This window comes from Engystomops pustulosus, chromosome 1 (assembly GCF_040894005.1).
Source record: "Engystomops pustulosus chromosome 1, aEngPut4.maternal, whole genome shotgun sequence".
Classification (NCBI taxonomy): Eukaryota; Metazoa; Chordata; class Amphibia; order Anura; family Leptodactylidae; genus Engystomops; species Engystomops pustulosus.
This window is the reverse complement of record NC_092411.1, coordinates 160,805,277-160,827,957: the sequence shown is the minus strand read 5'-3', so window position 1 is coordinate 160,827,957 and position 22,681 is coordinate 160,805,277. Positions and strand designations below refer to the sequence as shown.

The 22,681-nt window shown below is 39.9% G+C and overlaps 1 protein-coding gene across 6 annotated transcripts in view; it reads left to right on the top strand.

The window, feature by feature from the left end:
• The window catches only part of SEMA6B (semaphorin 6B), a 205,010-nt gene that overhangs the window by 92,259 nt on the left and 90,070 nt on the right, over positions 1–22,681 (top strand). For all 6 annotated transcript variants that reach the window (XM_072113425.1, XM_072113412.1, XM_072113419.1 and 3 more), the window contains 3 exons: positions 167–265; positions 11,342–11,432; positions 18,847–18,966. In XM_072113425.1, the coding sequence (XP_071969526.1) occupies positions 167–265; positions 11,342–11,432; positions 18,847–18,966 (310 nt within the window). The remainder of the gene's footprint in view (positions 1–166; positions 266–11,341; positions 11,433–18,846; positions 18,967–22,681) is intronic.

Below are 22,681 nucleotides of genomic sequence, written 5' to 3'. Positions count from 1 at the left end.
ATCCAAAGAACTAGAGTTGTCATCATGTGTATTTTGAAAAGCATTAAATTGTACAATATTAGATAACACTCAAGCAGGCTTTTTTAGGTGCTTTTTTTGCTATTGCACTATTCAATTGCTATTAGTATACCACAGATTTGAATTAATATCTCTTGTTGCCCAATAGGAGGAGTGCCGAAACTTTGTGAAAGTTCTCCTTTTGCATGGGGAAACCCTGTTTGCTTGTGGAACAAATGCTTTCAATCCTATATGTGCAGACTTCAGTGTAAGTATTCTGTACTTTTTTATTATACAAAAAAAAAAAAACTTTGCTTTTGACAAAATACAGTACGATATAGTAGATGATCTAAACCACCTTTTAAAGAGCCAGTCCAAATGTGTTTGTGTATAGCTCTAGTCTTTGTTTAAAGCAGTGATTGTAATTATTTGTCTACAGAGGAGTAAACAGCTCCCTCCTTGACACATGGGCACATGATGCCAAGATATGATGTCAGGGCAAGGGGCACGGTGGTGCCACTTCCTGCATCAAAACACCATAGATTATATAGAAGAAACCTTTAAGCAGAGGAACTGAACATAAGTTGCTTATAGGCATGGATTTATTTTAGAAAATATAAAAGTATGTAGACTGGCACTACTATGGTTTGGAGATAGATACTAGTATATACACATTCTAATAATAACAAAATGTAATTCCATAAAATATACATTACAAACGGATACAGGGCCCATGTATATCACTAAAAAAATCATATATGAATTACAAGAAACCATAAATTTCACTGATATGTTAGAATACCTAAATTTGTTAGTATTCTTGATTCTATGAGGCATTGAAAGATCAAAAGTCTTAGTGCACTAGTAAACTAACAATGTCCAACAATTGTTCGAATGCCGTTATCCTTGAGTACTGGTATATCCACATTCTATATTGGTAATTGTAAACCTACCTGATAATATTGACTTTAGTTACCAGTGGCCAATGTATTATTCCCTACTATATGATAATATACTCACAATTCCAGGGTATGGTTTGCTACAATGGAGGTAGATGAAAGCCTCTTACTAAGCCTAAAATATTCAAACCTGAAGCAGTTGAACTTACAGCACAATTTAAAGAAAAAAAACTATACTGATGAAGTCTTTGCTGTGGCATATGAAAAACCCTGCAACCTAAAACAAAAAGGATTGTTTTTTGGAAAACACAAATGCAGAGGTTTTGTATAGTACAAATTAAAATTTACACACAGATATTACAGGCAGTCGTACAAGATACCTTCTGTAGGTTTGTTCTTAAGTTGAATTAGTGTGTAAGTCGGAACCGTATACTTTATAATTGTAAACACAGCCAGAATTTTTTTGGTCTCTGTGTCAATTGGATTTTAAAAATGTTGGGTTGTCATAAGAACCAGGATTAACAATAAAGCTTAATTGCAGACACCTTTGGTAACTGTTAACAGCTGTTTATTGTAGCTTATGGATAAAGTACAGTAAATTACCAACATCCACAGGTCTGTTTGTAACTAGGGGTCGTGTGTAAGTCCGGTGTTCTTAAAGGAAACCTACCACATGATATGGTAGGTGTAAGATGGAAATACCAGGTTGAGCTGGTGCCGGAGCTTATTTTTGTTTGGGTCCTAAACCGCTGCATCACGGTTTAAAACACTTTTTAATCTTTATAGCCAAAGCTGCTTCGGCGCACCAAGCGCCATTTCTTATGTAGGTGCGCACACGGTTGAGCACATGGTGCGCCGAGCGCGTACCACCGTGCGCCGAAACAGCTGCGGCTATAAAGTTTAAAAAGTGTTTTAAACAGCAAGTCCAACCCGCTTTGCGGCAGGCTCTGGTGAAAATCGGGTACCACTTAAACTCCACTACCACGTCATCGTCCGCGGTGGTACAGTGGTTCTACTGCCCCTGAATCCTGACAGAACTTCTGTTTTAACATCCACTGTAATTTTAATTCATCATTATTAAAGAATGCCTGGGAAACACATTCGCCACATCAAAAAAGTTAGTCACACACAATTTATATAAACATTTTAAATTGGTACACAATTGTGAACTACGTCTACTTACCCTTGCCACTATTCATACTTTTGCTAGGAATTGGCGTGGAGGTGACTATATAGCTCAGATCTCTGAAACAGAAACCAGAAAAATATGAGTTTACTGCGTGTAATAGGGATCTATATATGTCTATAAACTGTAGTCAAATGCAAAAAGTGAAGGGTGGCACAGTGTAAAAAGAAGGATTATAATCCAATGGTGGGTGCAGGGTTGCAATGTCCGGCTCAAGACCTCAACGTTGTCAAAGTATCCGAAACAGGGAAGCAGCACTCTGTATCGTTCAATTCTTTATTCACGCGTGGTTAAGTGCAATGTTCAACTCAATGGGGCAGATTTATCAAGCTGTCTGAAAGTCAGAATATTTCCAGTTGCCCATGGCAACCAATCACAGCTCAGCTTTCATTTTACCAGTGCTCATGAATATTTTAAAAGGGGAGCTGTGATTGGTTGCCAGGGGCAACTAGAAATATTCTGACTTTCAGACACTTGATAAATCTGCCCCATTGTAGCCATTTTCAAGCGATGTTAAACAGTGTTACAAGGCTGGTTTAAATCCCATGCAGGATATGACATCATGAATAGTGAATACCAAAAAACCATAATAATTTAGCATATCAGTATTATTCTAAGAGGACATAGTTTCATGGTGCGCTATTACAAACAAGTGGAATACAATTTGTTACATATAGAGACAAATTTCCCAAAAGACATTAACCATATCGCATCGGCATGGCAGTGTTTTTCAACACTATAAAAGTGCATGTTCAATGGTTGCTAACCATTGAACATCCACCACGCAAAACGCAACTTTTGGACAAAAGAATTACATTATGGCTTTGTGGCACCTAAATATCCCACAACAAGATGCCAGACTTGTCTATCAAAGAGGCGTAACCCTGAACAGCGGCACTCAGACCTAGCGATTGCTCGATCCAAGTCAAAGCGCTGTTATCGCAGGTGTCAATGTAGCTCTCGCAAGAACATCCCTTGTATGTCGGTGGCCTTTTTGGATCGGGGAAAGACGTGCACTAAGCCAGTGAGCAAATATACAAGGTAAGAAGATATCAAAATTGTGTTACGGGCATACTACAACACTGAGTTTCAAGGGTAATAGATGTCTCCTGGACAGTTTGTCCAAAATCGGTATTTGCATATCTCATCTCTACTTGATTAGCCTCCGAGTATTTTGCCATGGATTCCTACGGAGTCAAAACACCCCCTTCCGACCATATGTGCTGTGATCCCGGCACTAGATACCTCAAATTGTGATACCCAAAAAAAAAACTGTTACGTTTGCATAGAAAATAACAGTAAAGGCAAAAATATAATGCAATTATATTCCAATTGGGATGGAACTTATTTGCAGATTGGAATATAATTACATTTTATTTTTGTCTTTACTACCATGTCATTTTCTATGCAAATGTAACAGTTTTTTTCTTTTGGGTATCACAATGGGAGATATCTGGTGCCGGGATCACAGCATATATGGTCGGAAGTTGGTGTTTTGACTCCGTAGGTATCCATGGCAACACACACGGAGGCTAATCGTGTGGAGATGAGATATTCAAATACAGATTTTGGACAAACTGTCCAGGAGACATCTATTACCCTTGAGACCCATTGTTGTAGCATGGCCGTAACACAATTTTGATATCTGCTCACTGGCTTGGTGCACGTTTTTCCCTGATCCAAGATGGCCGCTAACATACGAAAGGATGTTCCCGCGAGAGTTGCAGTGACACCTGCGATAACAGTGCCATGACTTGGAGCAAGCAATCCCTAGGTCTGAGTGCCGCTGTTCAGGGTTACGCCTCTGTGATAGACAGGTATGTCATCTTTTTGTGGGATATTAAGGTGCAACATAGCCATAATGTAATTCTTTTGTCCAAAAGTTGTGTGGTGGTTTCTTAGCAACCATCGAATATGCAATTTTGTAGTGTTTACAAACACTGCCATGTGGATGCGATGTGGTTAATGTCTTTTGGGCAATTAGTTTCTATATGTAACAAAATTGTATTGCACTTGTTTATAATAGCGTACTGTGAAACTATGTACACTTATAATATTTTTGCATGTCAGTATTATTCTGTGTTTTGGTAATCACTATGAGGTCATATCCTGCAAGGGATTTAAACCCGCCTTGTAACGCGGTTTCACATCGCTTGAAAATGGCTATATTGAGTTAGCTCAAACATTGCACTTCCACATGTGAATAATGAATTGAACGATATGGAGTGCTGCTTCCCTGTTTCGAATACTATAAACTGTCTATAAAAGTATATTAATTTGTGTTTATATGACATGATGTGTATGTATGATATGTATATTTTTTTTTAAAGGGAAAGGGGCCCAATTCAGAAATCTGCTATGGGGCCCAGCCTCTCCTAGTTAAGCCCCTGGGTATTAGCCTCTTGATGAATTCGGGTGACCACTATCATACTATTAGGAGCGCTGCCATATGATGCATCTCTCCCACAGAATCAAGAGGACTAACGAATTTGGAATTCTAACATATCAATAGTCTTATGAAATATGGATTCTTGTAATTTATATACGATTTTATGGATTATTGAACTATATGCATTGGCCCTGCATGAGTTTTTAATGTATATTTTATGGAATTGAATTTTATATTAGAAAATGTATATACTAGTGTGCAAAAACCCTGCCAATGCGTACGCTAGGTAGAGGTTTTGCGAAATTATAGGAAAAGCTTGTTGAAATGAACCAGCAAGTCCACAGGGATGAATTCTCATTAAAACGTTTTCTTTATTTCTTCCTCATAAAACCAGTTACAGACAGGTTGGCAACATCAGAGAGTAGTATATCCACACATCTTACGCGTTTCGAGTCCTTGCAACTCTTAATCATAGTCTATGATTAAGAGTCGCAAGGACTCGAAACGCGTAAAAAAAAAAAAAAAAGTGAAAACTGAAATCCTGGGGAAAAGAAAAATACAAAACAATAACCTAACCCTGCAGGAATATCATCATAAATACTTCTGACTATATCAAGGAAGCAAATAGACAGCTCTTCATTCATTATAGTAAACTTGAAAAGTGACCCCACAGAGGCCTACAAGAATCAACTAATTGATATGACCAAGATGTTTTCAACTGATATCAAACACAAGGTCAACCTTCTTAATCTAGAGGATCCCAGGACAGGCTGTTTCTCTATGCTCCTGAAGATCCACAAAGATGGCAATCCAGGAAGGCTCATTATTTCTGCCATTGGCGCCTTGACGGAAAGTATCTCAGGTTGGGGGGAAAATCTCCTAAAACCCCTGGTCAGAAGTACTCCTAGCTACATCTAGCACACTACTGACCTTTTAAATAAACTCAAGACTGTAGGCAATTTCCTTATGGAAATTGCTCCAAAAACATACTGGTAGGTTGTCTGATTTGTGCGGTCGCACATCGACAGTAGGTGCTAATAAGGATTAAGGTTCCCACCCCAATATAAATCGATAAATAAATTAATCCAAGCACTCCTTTTGATTCTTAGATGCCAGAAAGTGATATTTATTTACAATAAAGTGATCAGATGGTGAAGTTTTGGCCTGTCACAGGCCTTTGTCAAACAATATAAGACATAAAGGTTTGTATACATAAACATGTAGGGCTAGAACGATATAAAGACCATAATGATATTTAGTATCTGGAGAAGTTACGTTTTACTAGGCAACAATTGTAAATATAGAAGACTAAGGTATATTAAGTAAGGATGCAGGAAAAAGGACATGAGATGCAAAGTAACATAACCACATAGTATAACCACAATGTCTGAAGTATGGCTGTATACTCAGAGCCTCGATGCCTTGGATAAAGAATAACAGTGGCGCATTAAAATGCCTGTAATGTAAAAGGAGAAATAGTTACCGATCACAATGAAGGTGCAGGAAAGGACTGGCTGGTATGGCAGGCGGCTGGTGTGGACACTGTCTGTTGGAGAGCGTGGAATTGGTTATGGCGGTGTCAGCGTTTAAAAGCCCTGTGGACCGCCTCCTGACCGTCCCACTGTGTGACGAGTACGGCCATTTAGGAACCCCGCCCCGTGGGCGCTCTGGACATAAGATGCTGGAAGTAGTCGGTCTGCGCTGCCGTGTGTGTAGAGACGTTGTCATGGTGATGCTAATCGGTTAACTACATGACGAACAGTGTGTGGCCACCAGTGTAGGTAAACTAGATGGGGTAGAATGGAGATGTCATGTCAGAAATGACAACAGTGTGTAGCTGTAGTCTGTGCTGAGAGAGTGATCGATGTGGTGTATATGCAATGTGTGAGTGGCTATTATAGAGAAGGAGATGTGTATGTACGGGACCTGAATGGTAGATATGGGGTGGATTACTAGGGGTAGTGTATGGTAATGGGGAAGGGGGAAAGGGGTACCACAGGGAGCATGAGGTAGGGGGAATTATGTGTGGGCGATCTTACCACAGAAGAGATATGTCGTTTCTAGGATCTCTGGGGAAAGAAGTAGAATACTTCAAAATAAATCACAAAGCAATAAGGTATGTTACCAATCAAATAAAACGGCAAATTTCACAATCTTGATTCATTCCTCGTGGTTCTAAGCTCTGTAAAGTGTGAATCCAGTAGGCTTGAATTCGATTTCCTCCTCTCCTTGGTCTCGGTACGTGTTCTAGTACCTGGAACCGTAGTTGGGACACATTATGACGTCTTGAATGGAAATGAGCTGGTACCGGCAGTAGTAGGTTGTTGGTCCTAATAGTGGACTTGTGTTGGCCTATGCGGTCGCCGACTCTCTGGGTGGTTTCATCCACGTAGATTAGGCCGCATTGACACTTAAGCAGGTATACGACAAATTTTGTGTCGCAGGTGAAGTAGCCCTTGATGAGGTATGACTGTCCACTATGGGGATGGAAAATTGTGTTCCCCTTAAGTACGTTGGTACACTGTGAGCATGAGAGACATGGGAACGTACCTTTCTTAGGTGTGCGAAGAAATTGTTGGCGTGGAGTGCGTAAGTTAGAGCCAATGTCAGCTCTACTCAGGGAGTCAGAGATTTTTGGGGCGTTTGCGGCATGGTAGGGGAGGTTGTTGGAACTCTGGGATTTCTGGAAGGGCTCTAGTTAGGATCGACCAATGTCGTCTGAGAATATGGAGTATCTTATTCGATGCTGGATGGTACGTGTAGCATCTTATGTCCAGACCGCCCACGGGGCGGGGTTCCTAAATGACCGGTCAATCATCCCCTCTCCTGACACAGGCATCAGGTACTGCTACACACCTACCTCATGACGCGCCATAGCCACAGGTCACCGCCCAACACATCGCTCTACACGAACCGTCACGTGATCGGCACCCCACGTGACGTACTCGTCACACAGTGGGACGGTCAGGAGGCGGTCCACAGGGCTTTTAAACGCCGACACCGCCATAACCAATTGCACGCTCTCCAACAGACACACCAGCCGCCTGCCATACCAACCAGCCCTTTCCTGCACCTTGATTGTGATCGGTAACTAATTTCTCCTTTTACATTACAGGCATTTTAATGCGCCACGCGGTGTTATTTTTTATCCAAGGCATCGAGGCTCAGCCATACTTCAGACATTGTGGTTATACTATGTGGTTATGTGATTTTGCATCTCATGTCCTTTTTCCTGCATCCTTACTTAATATACCTTAGTCTTCTATATTTACAATTGTTGCCTAGTACGTAACTTCTGCATATACCAAATATTATTATGGTCTTTATATCGTTCTAGCCCTACATGTTTATGTATACAAACCTTTATGTCTTATAGCAGTGGTGGCGAACCTATGGCACGGGTGCCAGAGGCGGCACTCCGAGCCCTTTCTGTGGGCACTCGGGCCACCACCCCAGCAGGACCTTCTGCTGGCCCCACTATTCTCTGAGTACAGAGGGACACTGGAAAGAAGCTAAAATGATGCAAATTTTCCATCTTGTCCTCAGGAGGCTAATATGATCGAACGTTGTTGAGGAACAGGGAGCAATAAGTTACTGCTTTAATTTTTGGTTGGCACCTTGCAATAAAAAAGGGGGTTTTGGGTTGCCGTTTGGGCACTCGGCCGCTAAAAGGTTCGCCATCACTGTCTTATAGTGTTTGACAAAGGCCTGTGACAGGCCAAAACGTCACCAACTGATCACTTTATTGTAAATAAATATCACTTTCAAAAGGAGTGCTTGGATTAATTTATTTATCGATTATACTGGTAGGTTGTTTAGATTGTGAGCCCCATTGCGGACAGGGACCGATTTGGCAAGCTCTGTAATTTGTGTGCGCTATATAAGAATTATTATTATTCTTACTACACTAACATTCCCCACAAAGATGGAATAGCAGCATGTCGGGCACACAGAGAAGCACAACCTACCAACAGAACTGGTCACAGAACTCGTACAATTTGTGCTTACCCACAACTATTTCTCATTTGGAGGGGATTTGTACCTACAGCTATAGGGACATCAATGGGTTCAAGGAGTTCACCACAGTATGACAATCTTTTTATGGCTGAACTGGAAGATGCTTACTTATCTACATGCACCCCAAAACCCATGATCTAACTCCGTTATATTGATGACATTCTGATCATCTGGACTGCAGGAGGCCCTGCTTCAATTCTATGAGGGCCACAACAACTTTCATCCCACTATCAATCTGAAACTAAGCTATTCAGATAAGGAGATACACTTTCTGGATACCACAATACAAATTAAAGACAGCAACTTAACCAAAACTATACTCGTAGGTCACATGACAATGACATAAGGAGTAACAATTACATGGTTTACAACTAATAACAACTGACAGCCACTAGATGGCATACTAACCAACAATTAAACATTATAATGATTACAAGCTGTAGCTCCCGGCGTTGCCCTGGATAGTAAATAACTGCTCTTAGCTTCAACAAAATAGAATGGGTTGAGGAAAAAATATTTTATATTTCGGCTGCAGTCTCTTTCAGTGATTGGCTGCCTGTCGCCGACAGTCTCTTTCAGTGACTGTATCAGACTACGACTATCTCTGACTGTCACTTTGTCTTTGGGGAGATTTATCAGAATTGTCTAAGAGCAGAACTGCTCTATTTACCCAGGGCAACCAATCAGAGCTCAAGTTTATAAAACTACAGATGATCTCTGATTGGTTTCCATTGGCAACTGGAACAGTTTTACCTCAGACATTTATGATAAGTCTCCCCCTATCTCTGAATCCCTATCTATCTTACCTCAAACATAAGTTGTCTTCTACTCATTGCCTGTAGTAGCCAATCACAGCTCAGAGCTCATATTAATCGCCTGTGGCAGAACAGCAACCAATCACGGCTCAGCTTCCAACTACCAAAGCAGCAGCAGCAGCAGACAATGGCTCCTGTGTATGGTGGGTAATATGTGGATTTTGGAAGCACGGGGTGAAATTTCGGCACAAAACCTAGTCTATGACCTTCCCTGAGTCACAGGCAGCGACTGCAGAATTTGGTGATTGTAAACACGACAGTACAGATTCCTTTAGTGGACATACATACATACCTACAAACACACACGCACGCATCGAGCTTTATATATTAAATAATGTGATCAACATTACTTTTCACTTTATGCCCTCATTCAAGCACAGAGCAGAATGGTATGGGATTCAGATGAAGGGGAATAGAAAGTGTCTTTAAACTAACAAGAGGAGGGGATATGAAATATTGGCTGTTGAGAGACATATTTGGATGTTTATGTTGGGCAGCTACCAACCTCAAGGTTTGAACATCAAACCTGATCTAATCCTTGCCTATTGAACACATTTGATATGTCCTAAATGGGTATTATCTTTGTTAGCATGTGTGCTACTTACTTTGTATTTCTGGTGATATGTATATCCTTTTAACCAGTAGGTGACCTTCAGATATTGAATAAGTACCACTGCTTCATACATTGGTTTCTTCTGTCTATATTTTAGTTTCTAGTAGTCGTTATGTCACATGTGACTTGGTTATTCTCTCCATTTTGTTGAGCTTATTATATAAATATTTATTCATTTTTATTGATATAAGTTTGTTTTTTAATTATTTGTCTTATTACTGAGCTTTGCATATTTATATGGTTGAAGAAATTGAGATTTCTTGGACATAATGTGCATATGTAAATGTTGTGCAAAGACGAGTAGGTGTATTTATCTTTTACTATGTTTCCATCCATCTGCTGTTTGTTTTTATGTATATATAATCAACAAATTGGAAACAAGGAAGATCGTTCTCTGCCGCACTGACAAATACTAATGATCTTAGAATTTAATTTACGTACAGTGTTGTATATTATCATATTTGTAAATGTATGATGATGTCGTTAGGATTTTGTACTTATGTCCCAACTTAAAGTTTAATATAGACCTGTTTCGTGTATATTTTGCTTATAATACATGTAAATTTCATGTGACCAGGTGGTGGGTGTTTTAAATACCGATGTTTCACTCAGTGTTTTAAACCATGAATAAGGCTTTCTAGGCGAAATGCATAGGCCTTTGCTGTTTTGCCCCTATACGCATGTGATTTTATATTTGCCAATAAAGAAGATTACATTGCATCCTCTTTGACTACAGTTCGTGCTGGATAATTTTTTCCTTCCATTTTGTTTCATAGAATGTATTTAGAAACTATTAAAAAAATATTTGTGATATAGAAAGTTTATAAATCTGCTTTTGCAGATTAGTAAACAGAAGCATAAAGAAGAATAAACAGTGGCTGCATGAAGTGTAAAGACTGAGCGCTGCTGCTGTAATATACAGGTGATACACTGCCTTGCAGAAGAGCCCGGGGCCATACCTCTCATTGTACGCCACCTTCGGGCTGGAGCGCTTTTGCGCTAAAATCTAAAGTCGCTAAATAATGAATTATTAGTAGGTGCTGCATAATATCTGGATAGATAGGATAAATGAGTAAAACATTTTTATGTGGCTAGTTAGGTGTGTATAATAAAAAGTCGCCAGAACAACAAAATCAAGTGATACATCTGGCCCATAGTCTATATTATGCTCTAGTTGTTTTGTTACCCATTCCAATACAATTTTATAATTGCATATGAATCTGTGAGACAGGTTCATTTTCAGACAAGGGTGTATGTTTTTATCGTTTTCACTTTAGGGAAAATGTCACTTTTACATTAATTTTTCATTGAGAAAGGGGGGACATGCTGACCAAAATATGGTAATTCAGCATTGTGATTTCTTTATTTACCTTGAAAACTTCTTGTGTTCTCTGTTTAATGTGTTATTTTCTTATTTTTTTCTAGTTTGATTCACTTGAACAAGTAGGGGAACTCATAAATGGAATGGCACGGTGTCCTTATGACCCAAAACATGGAAATGTGGCTTTATTTGCAGGTAAAGTAACTTGATGCACCAAAATATGGCTCCTCTTCGAGAAATATAGTTTTTTATTTTCCAACTGTAAAATTTATAGTACTTTGTTTGATGTTTATAGTTTATTTATACCCAATTTATTTGTTTTAATTTTCTAACTTTTATTGATGTCAAATAGTCGTACATTGTGTAACTTATGATATCTCTATACAACAAAAACAAAAAACATATTTTGGCTTTAAAGGAAATCTAGCACGTCATTTAACCTCTACAAGGCACAAATAGTGCTGTTAATAGTTGTAAAAGCTTAAAAACACTTTAACCCTCCCGCTGCTTCCCCACCTAATGGTTTCAGCTGACTTTTGAAAAAGACGGCAGGAGGTGGGCCAGGGATAAGTGCGCAGCAGGCAGGTTAGAAGCTTCTGTCACTGGTGTGCAGCTGGAAGCCTCTCCCCCCCCCCCCCCCCTTCAGTGTCCTTACACTGATCCCGGTTTACTAAAGACATTTCTGTTTAGTGATTTTAGTAGCTAAAGTAAAAGGTTGCCGGGGTTAAAGGCTGATAATTAAAAATATGAAAAGATATCTCCTCCATTGTTAAATTATTGAAAAACATAGGTGTTCTTTCATTTGAAAGTATTTTCTTTCTTTTTTTCTTATTTTGTTTTTAAACCAAATAAGTGCCTAGATCTATGATTAAGTGCCCCCGGTTTATCCATTCTTTATTTTTATGGTAGTTTTTAGTTAAACTCACAGGTCTGTAGTTTCCAGGATCACTTTTTGATCCTTTTTTGCACAGTGGGTTCGGAATGTAGACATTATTTTCAATATTTGTTTTATTGCAGCCAATTGGTAAAAATCAAAAAAATTATTGCCAGAAAAAAATGGAAATGTAGATATTTTTACTAATTTATTATATATAACATAGTTATAGGTATTCAGACCCTTTGCTCAGTATGGAGTATAAGCACCGTTTGAGCTAGTACAGCCATGAGTTTTATTGGGAATGATGCAACAGTTTTTCACACCTGGATTTGGGGATCCTCTGCCATTCTTCCATGCAGATCCTTTGCAGTTTATTCAGGTGGATGGTGAACAGACATTTTTAAGTCTCTCCTGAGATGCTCAACTGGGTTTAGGTCAGGGCTCTGGCTGGTCCAGTCAAGAATGGTCACAAAGTTGTTCTAAAGCCACTGCTTTGTTATTTTAGTGTTCAAAATATTATATTGAGTAACAGAGGAAAGTTAGAAGCTGTACAATCGGTCTCAGGAAAAAAATTGATTTAATGAATGTATTATGAAAGCAAAAGCTAAAACATCGTATTCTTTGAACAAGGTAGTGGGCAAAGACAGGAGGGGTGAGACAAAGTGAGGAATGGGGAATAAAAGCAAGGGTTGATTACAATGGAGACCCAAATAATAAACCTAGACTTCTTAGAGGATATTTTACAACAACTTAAGGTGAGAGTCTGAGACCTCTATTCAGGATTGGAGATGCTGTGTAGGTAAGCCAGGGTTGCCAAATAGTATTGAAATGCTCAATTTTATCGGATCTCGTAGCTTCAATGCGTTAATATAATAAAATCAGATTGAGTATTATGATAACAGCTGAAATATAAAAAGAGTGGGTTTTCACCAGTTGGCAGCAATGTAAATTCTTGTTGACATAGCAAGAAATTGAATGAAATGATGAGTACTGTTGTTAACTCCAGTTGGCTTGCCACCTAGAAGGAATACTAATGGAGAAAGAGAAATATGTCCTGCAAACACAGTCTATGTTTTGTTATTTAAGCTGTGTGCTTAGGGTCATTGTCTTGTTGGAAAGTAAACCTTCGGCCCAGTTTGAGATCCAGAGGACTCTGGAAAGGTTTTCATCCCGGATATCTCTGCAGTTGATCACATTCCTCTTTCTTTCAATTGCAACCAGTTGTAGCATGGTGCTGCCTCCTCCATGTTTCACTTTTGGGATTGTATTTGGCAGGTGATGAGCAGTGCCTGATTTTCTTCACACATACCCCTTAGAATTAACACCAAAAAGTTCAATCTTCATCTCATCAGTCCAGAGAATCTTATTTCTCATTGTCTAGGAGTCCTTCATGTGTTTTTTTTTTTTTTGCAAACTGTATGCACTGTACGTAGTGCTGTAGAAACGCTTTTGTAACTTAGCCAGATCTGTGCCTTGCCAGTCTCTCCATAGAAGGCAATACCCCAATAAAATTCTTCAGGCCATTTACCCTGAAAATTGTGTGACATGTGATCCATATATTTGAGAATATATGCATAATTTTTCAAAATAGCCAATATGACGCATAATGATTGGAGACATATCACAAACATGTACCCCAAGTAATTTGCTACAACACTCACAACCTTCCTCGTAACCATCTTAAGTGCTACTTCCGGTCCAACATACCACTGGGGTTACCTGTAACGATTCATCATGCATCCATTGTGGTGCACAATGTCTATCCAATGTAATTTGCACATATACCATCAAGCCTATGAGGTATCAAATCTAGCAAGCTATGCTTAATACATACTGAGGATATTTCACTTTCTAAAGATACTTACCAAATATTATGCTGATCGTCACATCCTAAATCAGTGGCGAAGCTTGCATCAAGTCTGCTGTCATACGTACCGTCATGCAGACCATCATTTCCCAAGGCTAATGATGTACCTTGCACTAAGTCCACAGTCATGCGCATCTTGACAAGGCTTGGTGCCGATATTTGCACTAAGTCCAATGTCATGCGCGTGTTTTCGTCGGGCCGACGGTCAGCTGACAGTCAGCTGACGGACAGTCCATGAGTCAGCTGATCAGGGGGCTTGATTACATATTTAGCCGCTATTGGAGAATAGTACGGGCTACACCCCCATCATTTCCTACTGGGAGGAGTCATTGCCTCCTTCTGGACACTTCATTGGAAGTGCCTCTTTGTGAAGGACCCACTTTCATAGGTTCAACTTGGTCCCACGGGGAGGGGCTTCATTGTTATATACTCAGCGTGACAGCCTTAGCATTTAGCCCAAACCCCTGATGAAGCCAGTTGTACTGGTGAAACATGTCGGGGGGCTAATGTTTGGAAAATTTTAATCAGCAGTGTGGCAGAATCTTAGGCAGGCAGTGGCAATAATTATAATACCATCAGTTGCAATAGGGATAGATAGTATCAGACCTAGATCACACCTAGACCGTTCAGTCCACTATATCTCTAACGATAGGACTAGGATCTCCATACAGTATTTATAACAATACAGCCTGCTACCACAGCGGCCCCTGCTGGGGCAGTACAGGCAACACTGTTATTCATGGTCTAGGTGGTCATTTTAGGGCTCTAATCCATACAATAAGATACATTACTGCAGCAAATAATACTGCTTAGGACAGTCCTCTTTATCTGGCCAATAGTGGACTTATAGCAATTATTATAGGTGGATATGGACCCCGTACTGTGCCCACTATCTCACATTTCATACCACTGACCACCTGCAAACTGCCTATGACCCAGTTCACACTGTGCTTTTAATCCACTGTTTGTCCTGTGCATCTAGTGGTTTGTGCCACAACAGCTTGTAATATAGTGCAATCTTTTTTAAGAATCCCTAATAAAAGTGATGTTTTACTTTATTTTTTCATTTGTCCAGATATGGGTTAATCTTGACTGCCCAAAGGCAGTTTTGTAAAATATTTCCTCTGAGTCTAATCCCTGCCGTGACAATAAGGTCCATTGTTTTTTGTATAGAATTTTGCCAGTCTCTGAGCTCTTTGGGCACTTCCTTAGACCTCAAGATTCTTATGTGCTTTGACATGCACTGTAGGATCAGAAGGCTATGGATAGCATTTAAGGTAAATATGAGTGTCACAGCAAAGGGTCTGAATACTTATGACTACGTGATATTTCAGTTTTTCTTGTTTAATAAATATATTTACACTGAAGTATCTACACCACAATATGTACATCAGTGAGCAAGGATCAGAACCTGTCCTTAAACTTCTTACTGCATTTGGACGTTCCTGAACGTTTTGTAGTGGAAGGGGGAGTATGAAGAGGGCTCACGGTCTGAGACCCTTCATACTCACCGGGTGTTTGCTGCCATTGAAGCAAACACCCGTTGTTAACATTGCCAATCGGTGCTGGCACTGATCACTTTGATTACCGCTGAAAATTGGAATAGATGATGTGCAAAATTCCCTGAATCAGACAACCTAGGATTAAAGTACCCTAGGGGTACAAACTCTTCTAAAAAGACTGTAACCATCTATATTAAAGGGGTTTTCCCACTAAAGAAAATTCTCACATCTCAATCCCCTAGTGATGTTAGCACAATAAAGATCATTTTAAACCGTACTTTACAATTTACTAAGTTTTATTGCTGTTTTAGCTCCTGTCACTCTCCATGCTGCTCAGTGTAAAATCCCAGGTTGTGGGCGGGGCCTCACAAAGCAGTCACATTACTGTATTATCCATCTAGTTCTGTGGGGTGACAATGTGGTTACATTGAGGGTGCAGGTGTATATGCACTTTCATCTGGCTTCTGACATTGTACTGACACATAGAAAGAGAGATGAGACAGATCAGAGATGATTAGATGCGTGATTCCTATTGCACTCACAGTTCTGCTGCATCTCACATATATATGCCTTGTGCCTCTCCCTTCCCGTGGATCACTTATCTCCTTGTAGCTTTTAGTTTACAACCTCTCTCTGCTCCCCATGTGCTGACAGGATGTGAAGTCAGTGTCTCTGAACTCCGTGCAGAGGGCAGATAGCAGAGACAGACAAACTCATCTCCACGATCTCACACAGAAATCCAAGATGGCAGCCACACGACCCTTAGTGAGAAGTTACTGGGTCGTGTCTAGGGGAAACTGAAATTGTGTACAGAAGGACTAATAGAGACAAGTTGGACTTATATCTGTGAAACGCTGCATTTTTGTTAATAACAGTAAATTTGAGAATGTGTTATTTTGTTAAGCTGAGCAAATATAATAAACTTGTCTTGAGAATGCCCCTTTAATGGCCCGTTTCACTGATACTTACTTTATATTTATATATATATATTTGCCCTCCAACAGTAAAAGTTCCAGTTCCTTCATTTTGTTTGTGACGCATTTGAGATTAGTGTGCATGCACTTTATATGGTTTTCCCTGTTCCTCTGGTTCTTATTCCCTGATCTTATCCCAGGCCCCTTCCTCCCCCATGTACCATAACTATTCCTAGTTCCTTATCTACACTGGCCCAGATCTATGAAACTGGCTGTGTTAGTTTTTGGTCATACATTGCACTTAAAAGAATGTCTTTGGAGCGCCTAGGTAACTACTCAGCATCTCCAACAAGTGATAACTTTGCTGTGTTTGCCAAGGCCTGGTCTATTGTAGACAAGGATTTATGTGAATTAGAGTAATACAAGTATTGTTTGATAAATGGATGTTTCGCTCTTCATACATCATAAAGGCCTAAGTCAACAACGGATCGTAATTCGTCCAGATGGCCATGCTGCAATGTATGTGCTACACCTGGGTTCCAAACTCGGGGAGAAAATGGTCATGTGCATGTAGCTTTAGGGTCAGCTGTCGGCGAGAGTTGAGAAGGGTTTTTGTGTAATTTGGCAACATGACAGTGGTATATATAGGATATATTATTTATCCTAGGTCTCCTACCTTCTAAAATTAACTTAAAAACTTATGCCAATGAGCCATAAAGGCCTCTGGGCTGTCCCTTTTGCCTCTGTGTAGATTTACAGGTTGTTATACTGTCTTACCCTCCCCTTCTCAGCACTTCCCTCCTCTGCCTGATGTAATTTCACTGCAGCAGAGGAAGTTTAAGCACACTGTTGGAGGAGCTCCTTGCACATTGTAACAGCCTGTGAATCTGCAGCATTGGGCTGTGGGAACTGACCTAGTAGCTCTTCAGGTTCATTAGCATAATTGTTATTTAAATTTAGAAGGAAGCAGGCCATGGATAATAAATATAAGGTTACCACAGTCATGGTGCCTGGATCTATGAGAGTCCCTGCTTTATCCATGCTTGATTTTGTTGGTAGATTTCCTTTAAATTATATTAAACTATAGGGCCATGGCCAGGTCTTTTGCATACACTTCGCTGTATAAAATTGGGCTATTGACTGTATCCAGGGACAAAATTTATTTTATTTCAAATAAAATGGATTACAGCATAGATAAACATGCACATGTACACACTAATACTGTGATGGCGAACCTTTTAGCGGCCGAGTGCCCAAATTGCAACCCAAAACCCCCCTTATTTATCACAATTAAATGAGTAACTTATTGCTCCCTGTTCAACAACTTTCAATCATATTAGCCTCCTGAGGACAGCAACACAGTAGAAAGATGGAAAATTTACATCACTTCTTTCCAGTGTCCCTCTGTACACAGAGAATCGTGGGGCAAGCAGAAGGTCCTCCAAACATAATTCGACCCTGTCTAATGCTCCCTCTTCCTACAGACCCAAGTAGCGAAGTAAGTATCAAAATATGACTGAAAGCCGCATCTTTTAAGTTGCTTGGAACTGCATGAAGAGTCCTGTCTGGTGTGCTGGGGCGATGGCCTGGGTGCCCACAGAAAGGGCTCTGAGTGCCGCCTCTGGCACCCGTGCCATAGGTTCGCCATCACTGCACTAATACATAAAAATTCTCTATGACTTATTATGAGACAATGCCACTAGCTGACACACAAATACTTTTTTTTGAGTGATGGTATAAAGTGGAGGATTCAAGCCTGTTCCACATAAAACAACTGTCCAGCATACTGCATACTATGAACATGATCCATGGCAATACCATTCTGACGTGTCCAAAACAAGTAGAATGATGGGTATGCAGTCAGCTGTTACCAGGTTTTCACCCTATATGTGTGTACTTTGTCTGTGATGATTATTTGGTTGATAAAACTAGTATGAAGAGAATGTAAGGCAATCAAAATCAGATCCTATCTAAAAATAAATTATATTTAACCACTTAGCTCTGTATGAGATATCCCATTTTCTGTTGTGCATACCAAGACCCCCGACTTAGAGTTTTTTAAAGTTTGATTTTATTGCACTTTGATGCATGCAGGCCTGAAGCCAACAGTACTGTACACCTGCTTGACTTATAAGATGTCTTATAGATTGAACTCATTCCTTACATCATCCCTCAATATCGGAGTTTGCAAACTGTTCTTCCATCGATAATTCCTATAATGTATGTCGTTGTGTTGTAAACTTTATAATTAATCGACAGCCTGTCAATACAATCACATAATTGTCAGCAAGAATCTAGAGCTCCATCTCCAGCAGGGAGCAGCAAATTTAACTAAGCAAAGAACAGGTATGTTGAGAAGCGGACCTCCAGATGTTTAAAGTTCATTGTTAGTGCTGTAGTTTGAAGACAATGCCTTTGTGTTTGATGTAATTTTATTCTCTACATTTAGATGGAATGCTCTTCACCGGTACCGTAACAGATTTCCTTGCAATTGATGCTGTAGTATATCGTAGCCTTGGTCATCTTCCAACTCTAAGAAGTGTTAAACATGACTCAAAATGGTTTAAGGGTTAGTAAGACTTTTTGTATTTCCAAATTGTTGTTAATGAATTATAAACATTATTGTACAAAATTTTAGGCAGATGTGGAAATAGTTTTAGACAGGTGTACTTCAATATAAAAATGTTTCAAAGAAGAGCATTTTAAATTAATTGTTTGACCACCTTTTGCCTTTATTATTGCATTATTTTCATCACATACACAAAGAGGGATATTATTGGATTAGTCACAATAATCAATAATACTTATAAACCATTTTTCAGCAAGTCATGAGATGTAAGACATACATTACTTCCCATAAAAATGGAATGATGTCCAGCAGTGCTAACAGTTCAGAACTACCAAAAACAAGTGGGGCTGGCTTTAGTCTGGCCAGAAACAATAATTGTGCAAGATTTCTAAAAAAGCAACACATTGGGGCAGATTTATCAAGCTGTCTAGAAGTAAGAAGTTCCTTAGTTGCCCATGGCAACCAATCTCAGCTCAGCTTTCATTTTACCAGTGCTTATGAATATTTTAAAGGGGAGCTGTAATTGGTTGGTTTAAAGGGGAGCAACTAAGAACATTCTTTAAGACAACTTGATAAATCTTCCCCATTGGCCCACATTTATTAAAGTCCCTGCACCGTTTTATTTTGGTCTGAATTTGCACGTTCTTTTCAGTGCAAACTGCTTACACATGTATTTAACAAGTGTCCGTGACACATTTGTGTCGCGGCCGCACTATACTTGGCACACAAAATTCTGCACTGAAAACGGGCGTTCCAGTGCACAGTCGGACTGAGCACCACATTTATCATTCAGTGTGTCAATAGAATTGTGTCACATGCCCTTAGTTAAAGGTGCACTCTGTTGGATCAGTGCAGAGTGTGCCAGATTCATGAAGAACAATTCATGAATCTCACACACTCTGTACACCCAACAGGCAAGCTTCACTGCTTTTAATAAATGTGGGCCATTGAATTTGGAAACAAGGCCTAAGGACTTGATATTTATGAAACTGCAGAAAAAACAGAAGTATGCAGTCCGGTTAGTAATGATATGGTCCCCACAGGGCATCAGTCACAGCAGTATCGAGTTGGAGTCAGTAAGCCAAACCTCCGATTCAGACTCAATTTCCTGAGCTTCAACTCCAGCTCCACCAAAATAGAGTCCAACTCCACGACTCCAAAACCTTTCCAGTGCCTTATTCCTCTAATCTATAGCAGATGAGCTTCACTTCTGAGCATATAAAGTACAGCACAAATTCATCTCAACTAAAAATCAGGGATCAGGGGTGCACAAGCCGTGTTAATAAGCCAAATGCAGCCTGTCAAGCCATCCTGTCAGAGTCAAATGAGCACTTCCATAATGTAACATAGCTAATGGAAGTGTTCATTGGTGCAGGAGGCCAGGTGTGTCTTGACTCCTGAGACTGGTTGTATGTATCAAGGTCAGGACCCAGAGAAGAGCGCCCACAGGAGTGGACTCAGGAATGGCACTGTATATACACTCGGGAATAAGCAGTGTTTTTCAGCACAAAAATTGTGCTGTAAAACCCTAAACGGTTATAGTCTAGTCTATTAAAAAAAAAAAAAATTAACACTGTACTCACCTTTGACACCCCAGTAGGTCCTCTTTTTGCTTCGGGTGTTCTGCCTCCAGGTCCTCTTCAGAATCCTCCGGCTCCTCTTTGGATCCCCTTGTGATGCCGACAGCTTACAAACAATGACGTTGGCAAGTGGCCTATGTCATCATGTGTGCCGCTCGTGAGCTGGAACCTGAAGAAGACCCGGAGGACCTGAAGATGGATGGGCTATATACTGGGGGGGGGGGCAGGGGCTGGCTGTATACTGGGGAAGAGTGCTGGAAGGCTATACATTGGGGGATATGGGCCAGCTATATACTGGCTGGAGGCTGTGACCAATGCATTTCCCACCCTTTGGCTTATACTTGAGTCAATAGGTTTTCCCTGTTTTTATCAGTATATACAGTAAGTACTCTACTGATCTAGGGTCCATTTCTGCTCCTGGCACAGTTCTCGGGCCATGATGCTGCCGTATACAACCAGCATAGGATACAGAGCAGAGTGTCACATGGGGGAGAGAAGCTACAGTGTGGTGCATGGAGGAAAAGAAGGATTTTTTTTTCTGCTCTGGGGTCTGGCAGTCCCCTACTTAAGAACACCCGACTTACAGACGACCCCTAGTTAGAAAAAGGACCTCTGGATTTTGGTAATTTACTGTACCTTATAGCCTTAGGCTATAATAAACAGCTATAACAGTTATCAAAAGGTGTCTGCTATTACACTTAGATTGTCATCAGAACCAGGATAAACAAATATTTTTAAAATCCAATTGTCACAGAGACCGAAAAAAATTTGTCTAGGGCTACAATTATAAAGTATACAGTTCCGACTTGCATACAAATTCAACTTAAGAACAAACCTCCAGAACCTATCTTGTATGTAACCCAGGGACTGCCTGTATTTGGTTTCTGGGGTGGTATATATATGACTTTACTGTGGTATTTATAATTTCTGGGTTGGCATTTTGTGATGTATTATGGTTGTTGGTGCATTTAGGTACAGGTTACTAATGCAGCTTCTTAAAGTTGAGGAGTATGACAGCATGGCCCTTGGACCAATAACTGTTGCTCACCCCTGTCCTAAGTCAGGAATAGAACAACTCCCAGCCCTGGTAACTACATTAAGAGACAGAAGTATATGAACAAATCTACTTCCATAGTCCAAGATCTGTTATTAACTCTTCAAGATGTTTGGAACAACTCCCCTGCAAAGTTCCTTTGAAAAGTGTGAACTGTACCTAGAAGAATTATGGCCAATTAAGGGCAGTGATACTAAATGTTGATTTAATTTAGTTTTATCTTTTGTGCATTGAGTTGGCATTTGAATAATTAAAAATAAAGTATTAAAGGGGTATTCTCGTCTCGGCATTCACATTCAGCTTCATTAATCTTCCATATATAAACATTTCTTCAATTGGATGTTATTAAAAAAAATGTTCCTGTGTGAAGATAATTTCTCATAAATGTAGCCATGTTGTCCCTTAGAAACGAGATAGCTTCCTCGGATACGACCACGTCACACTCTGACAGCGGTGGCCAGACTTGCACTATAGGGCCCTGCCGGACCACCAGGATTCAGCAATCATTACCACAGGACGGCTGTGCGACATGTAGTAACTCCAGGACATTTTATATACAATAACCTTTTGTTTCTTTGTGCAATCCCTTCAGCAGAGGTGGCCGTAACCAAGGAAGCTATCTCGTTTCTAAGGGACCATATCAGTACATTTATGAGTAATTATCTTCACACAGGAATATTTTTTTTAATAACATCTAATTGAAGAAATGTTTATTAATGGCAGATTAATCAAACTGAATGTTAATGCCCAGACGAGAATACCCCTTTAACACAATTATTAGAAAGCATTCTCACAATGCATCATTCTCGCTATTCAGCACACCTACCTTAAACTTAAGCATTGGACTGTATTTAAAAGGGCAGGAATAGTTGAAACAAATGTTGGCATTCCAGTGGATGAAAAAGTAAAGACAGAAGACTGGAAAACCTACAGTACATTTTATACTTTACATTTTTGGTAGCAGTGCATATACAATTTATTGCTTATGACAGTGACTTTTCATCAAGTTTCAGGCATTTGTCTGGCGTTTTGTTTTCACACTGAGTTCCACTAGGGAACGTTTTTTTATTTAGTTTTTCAA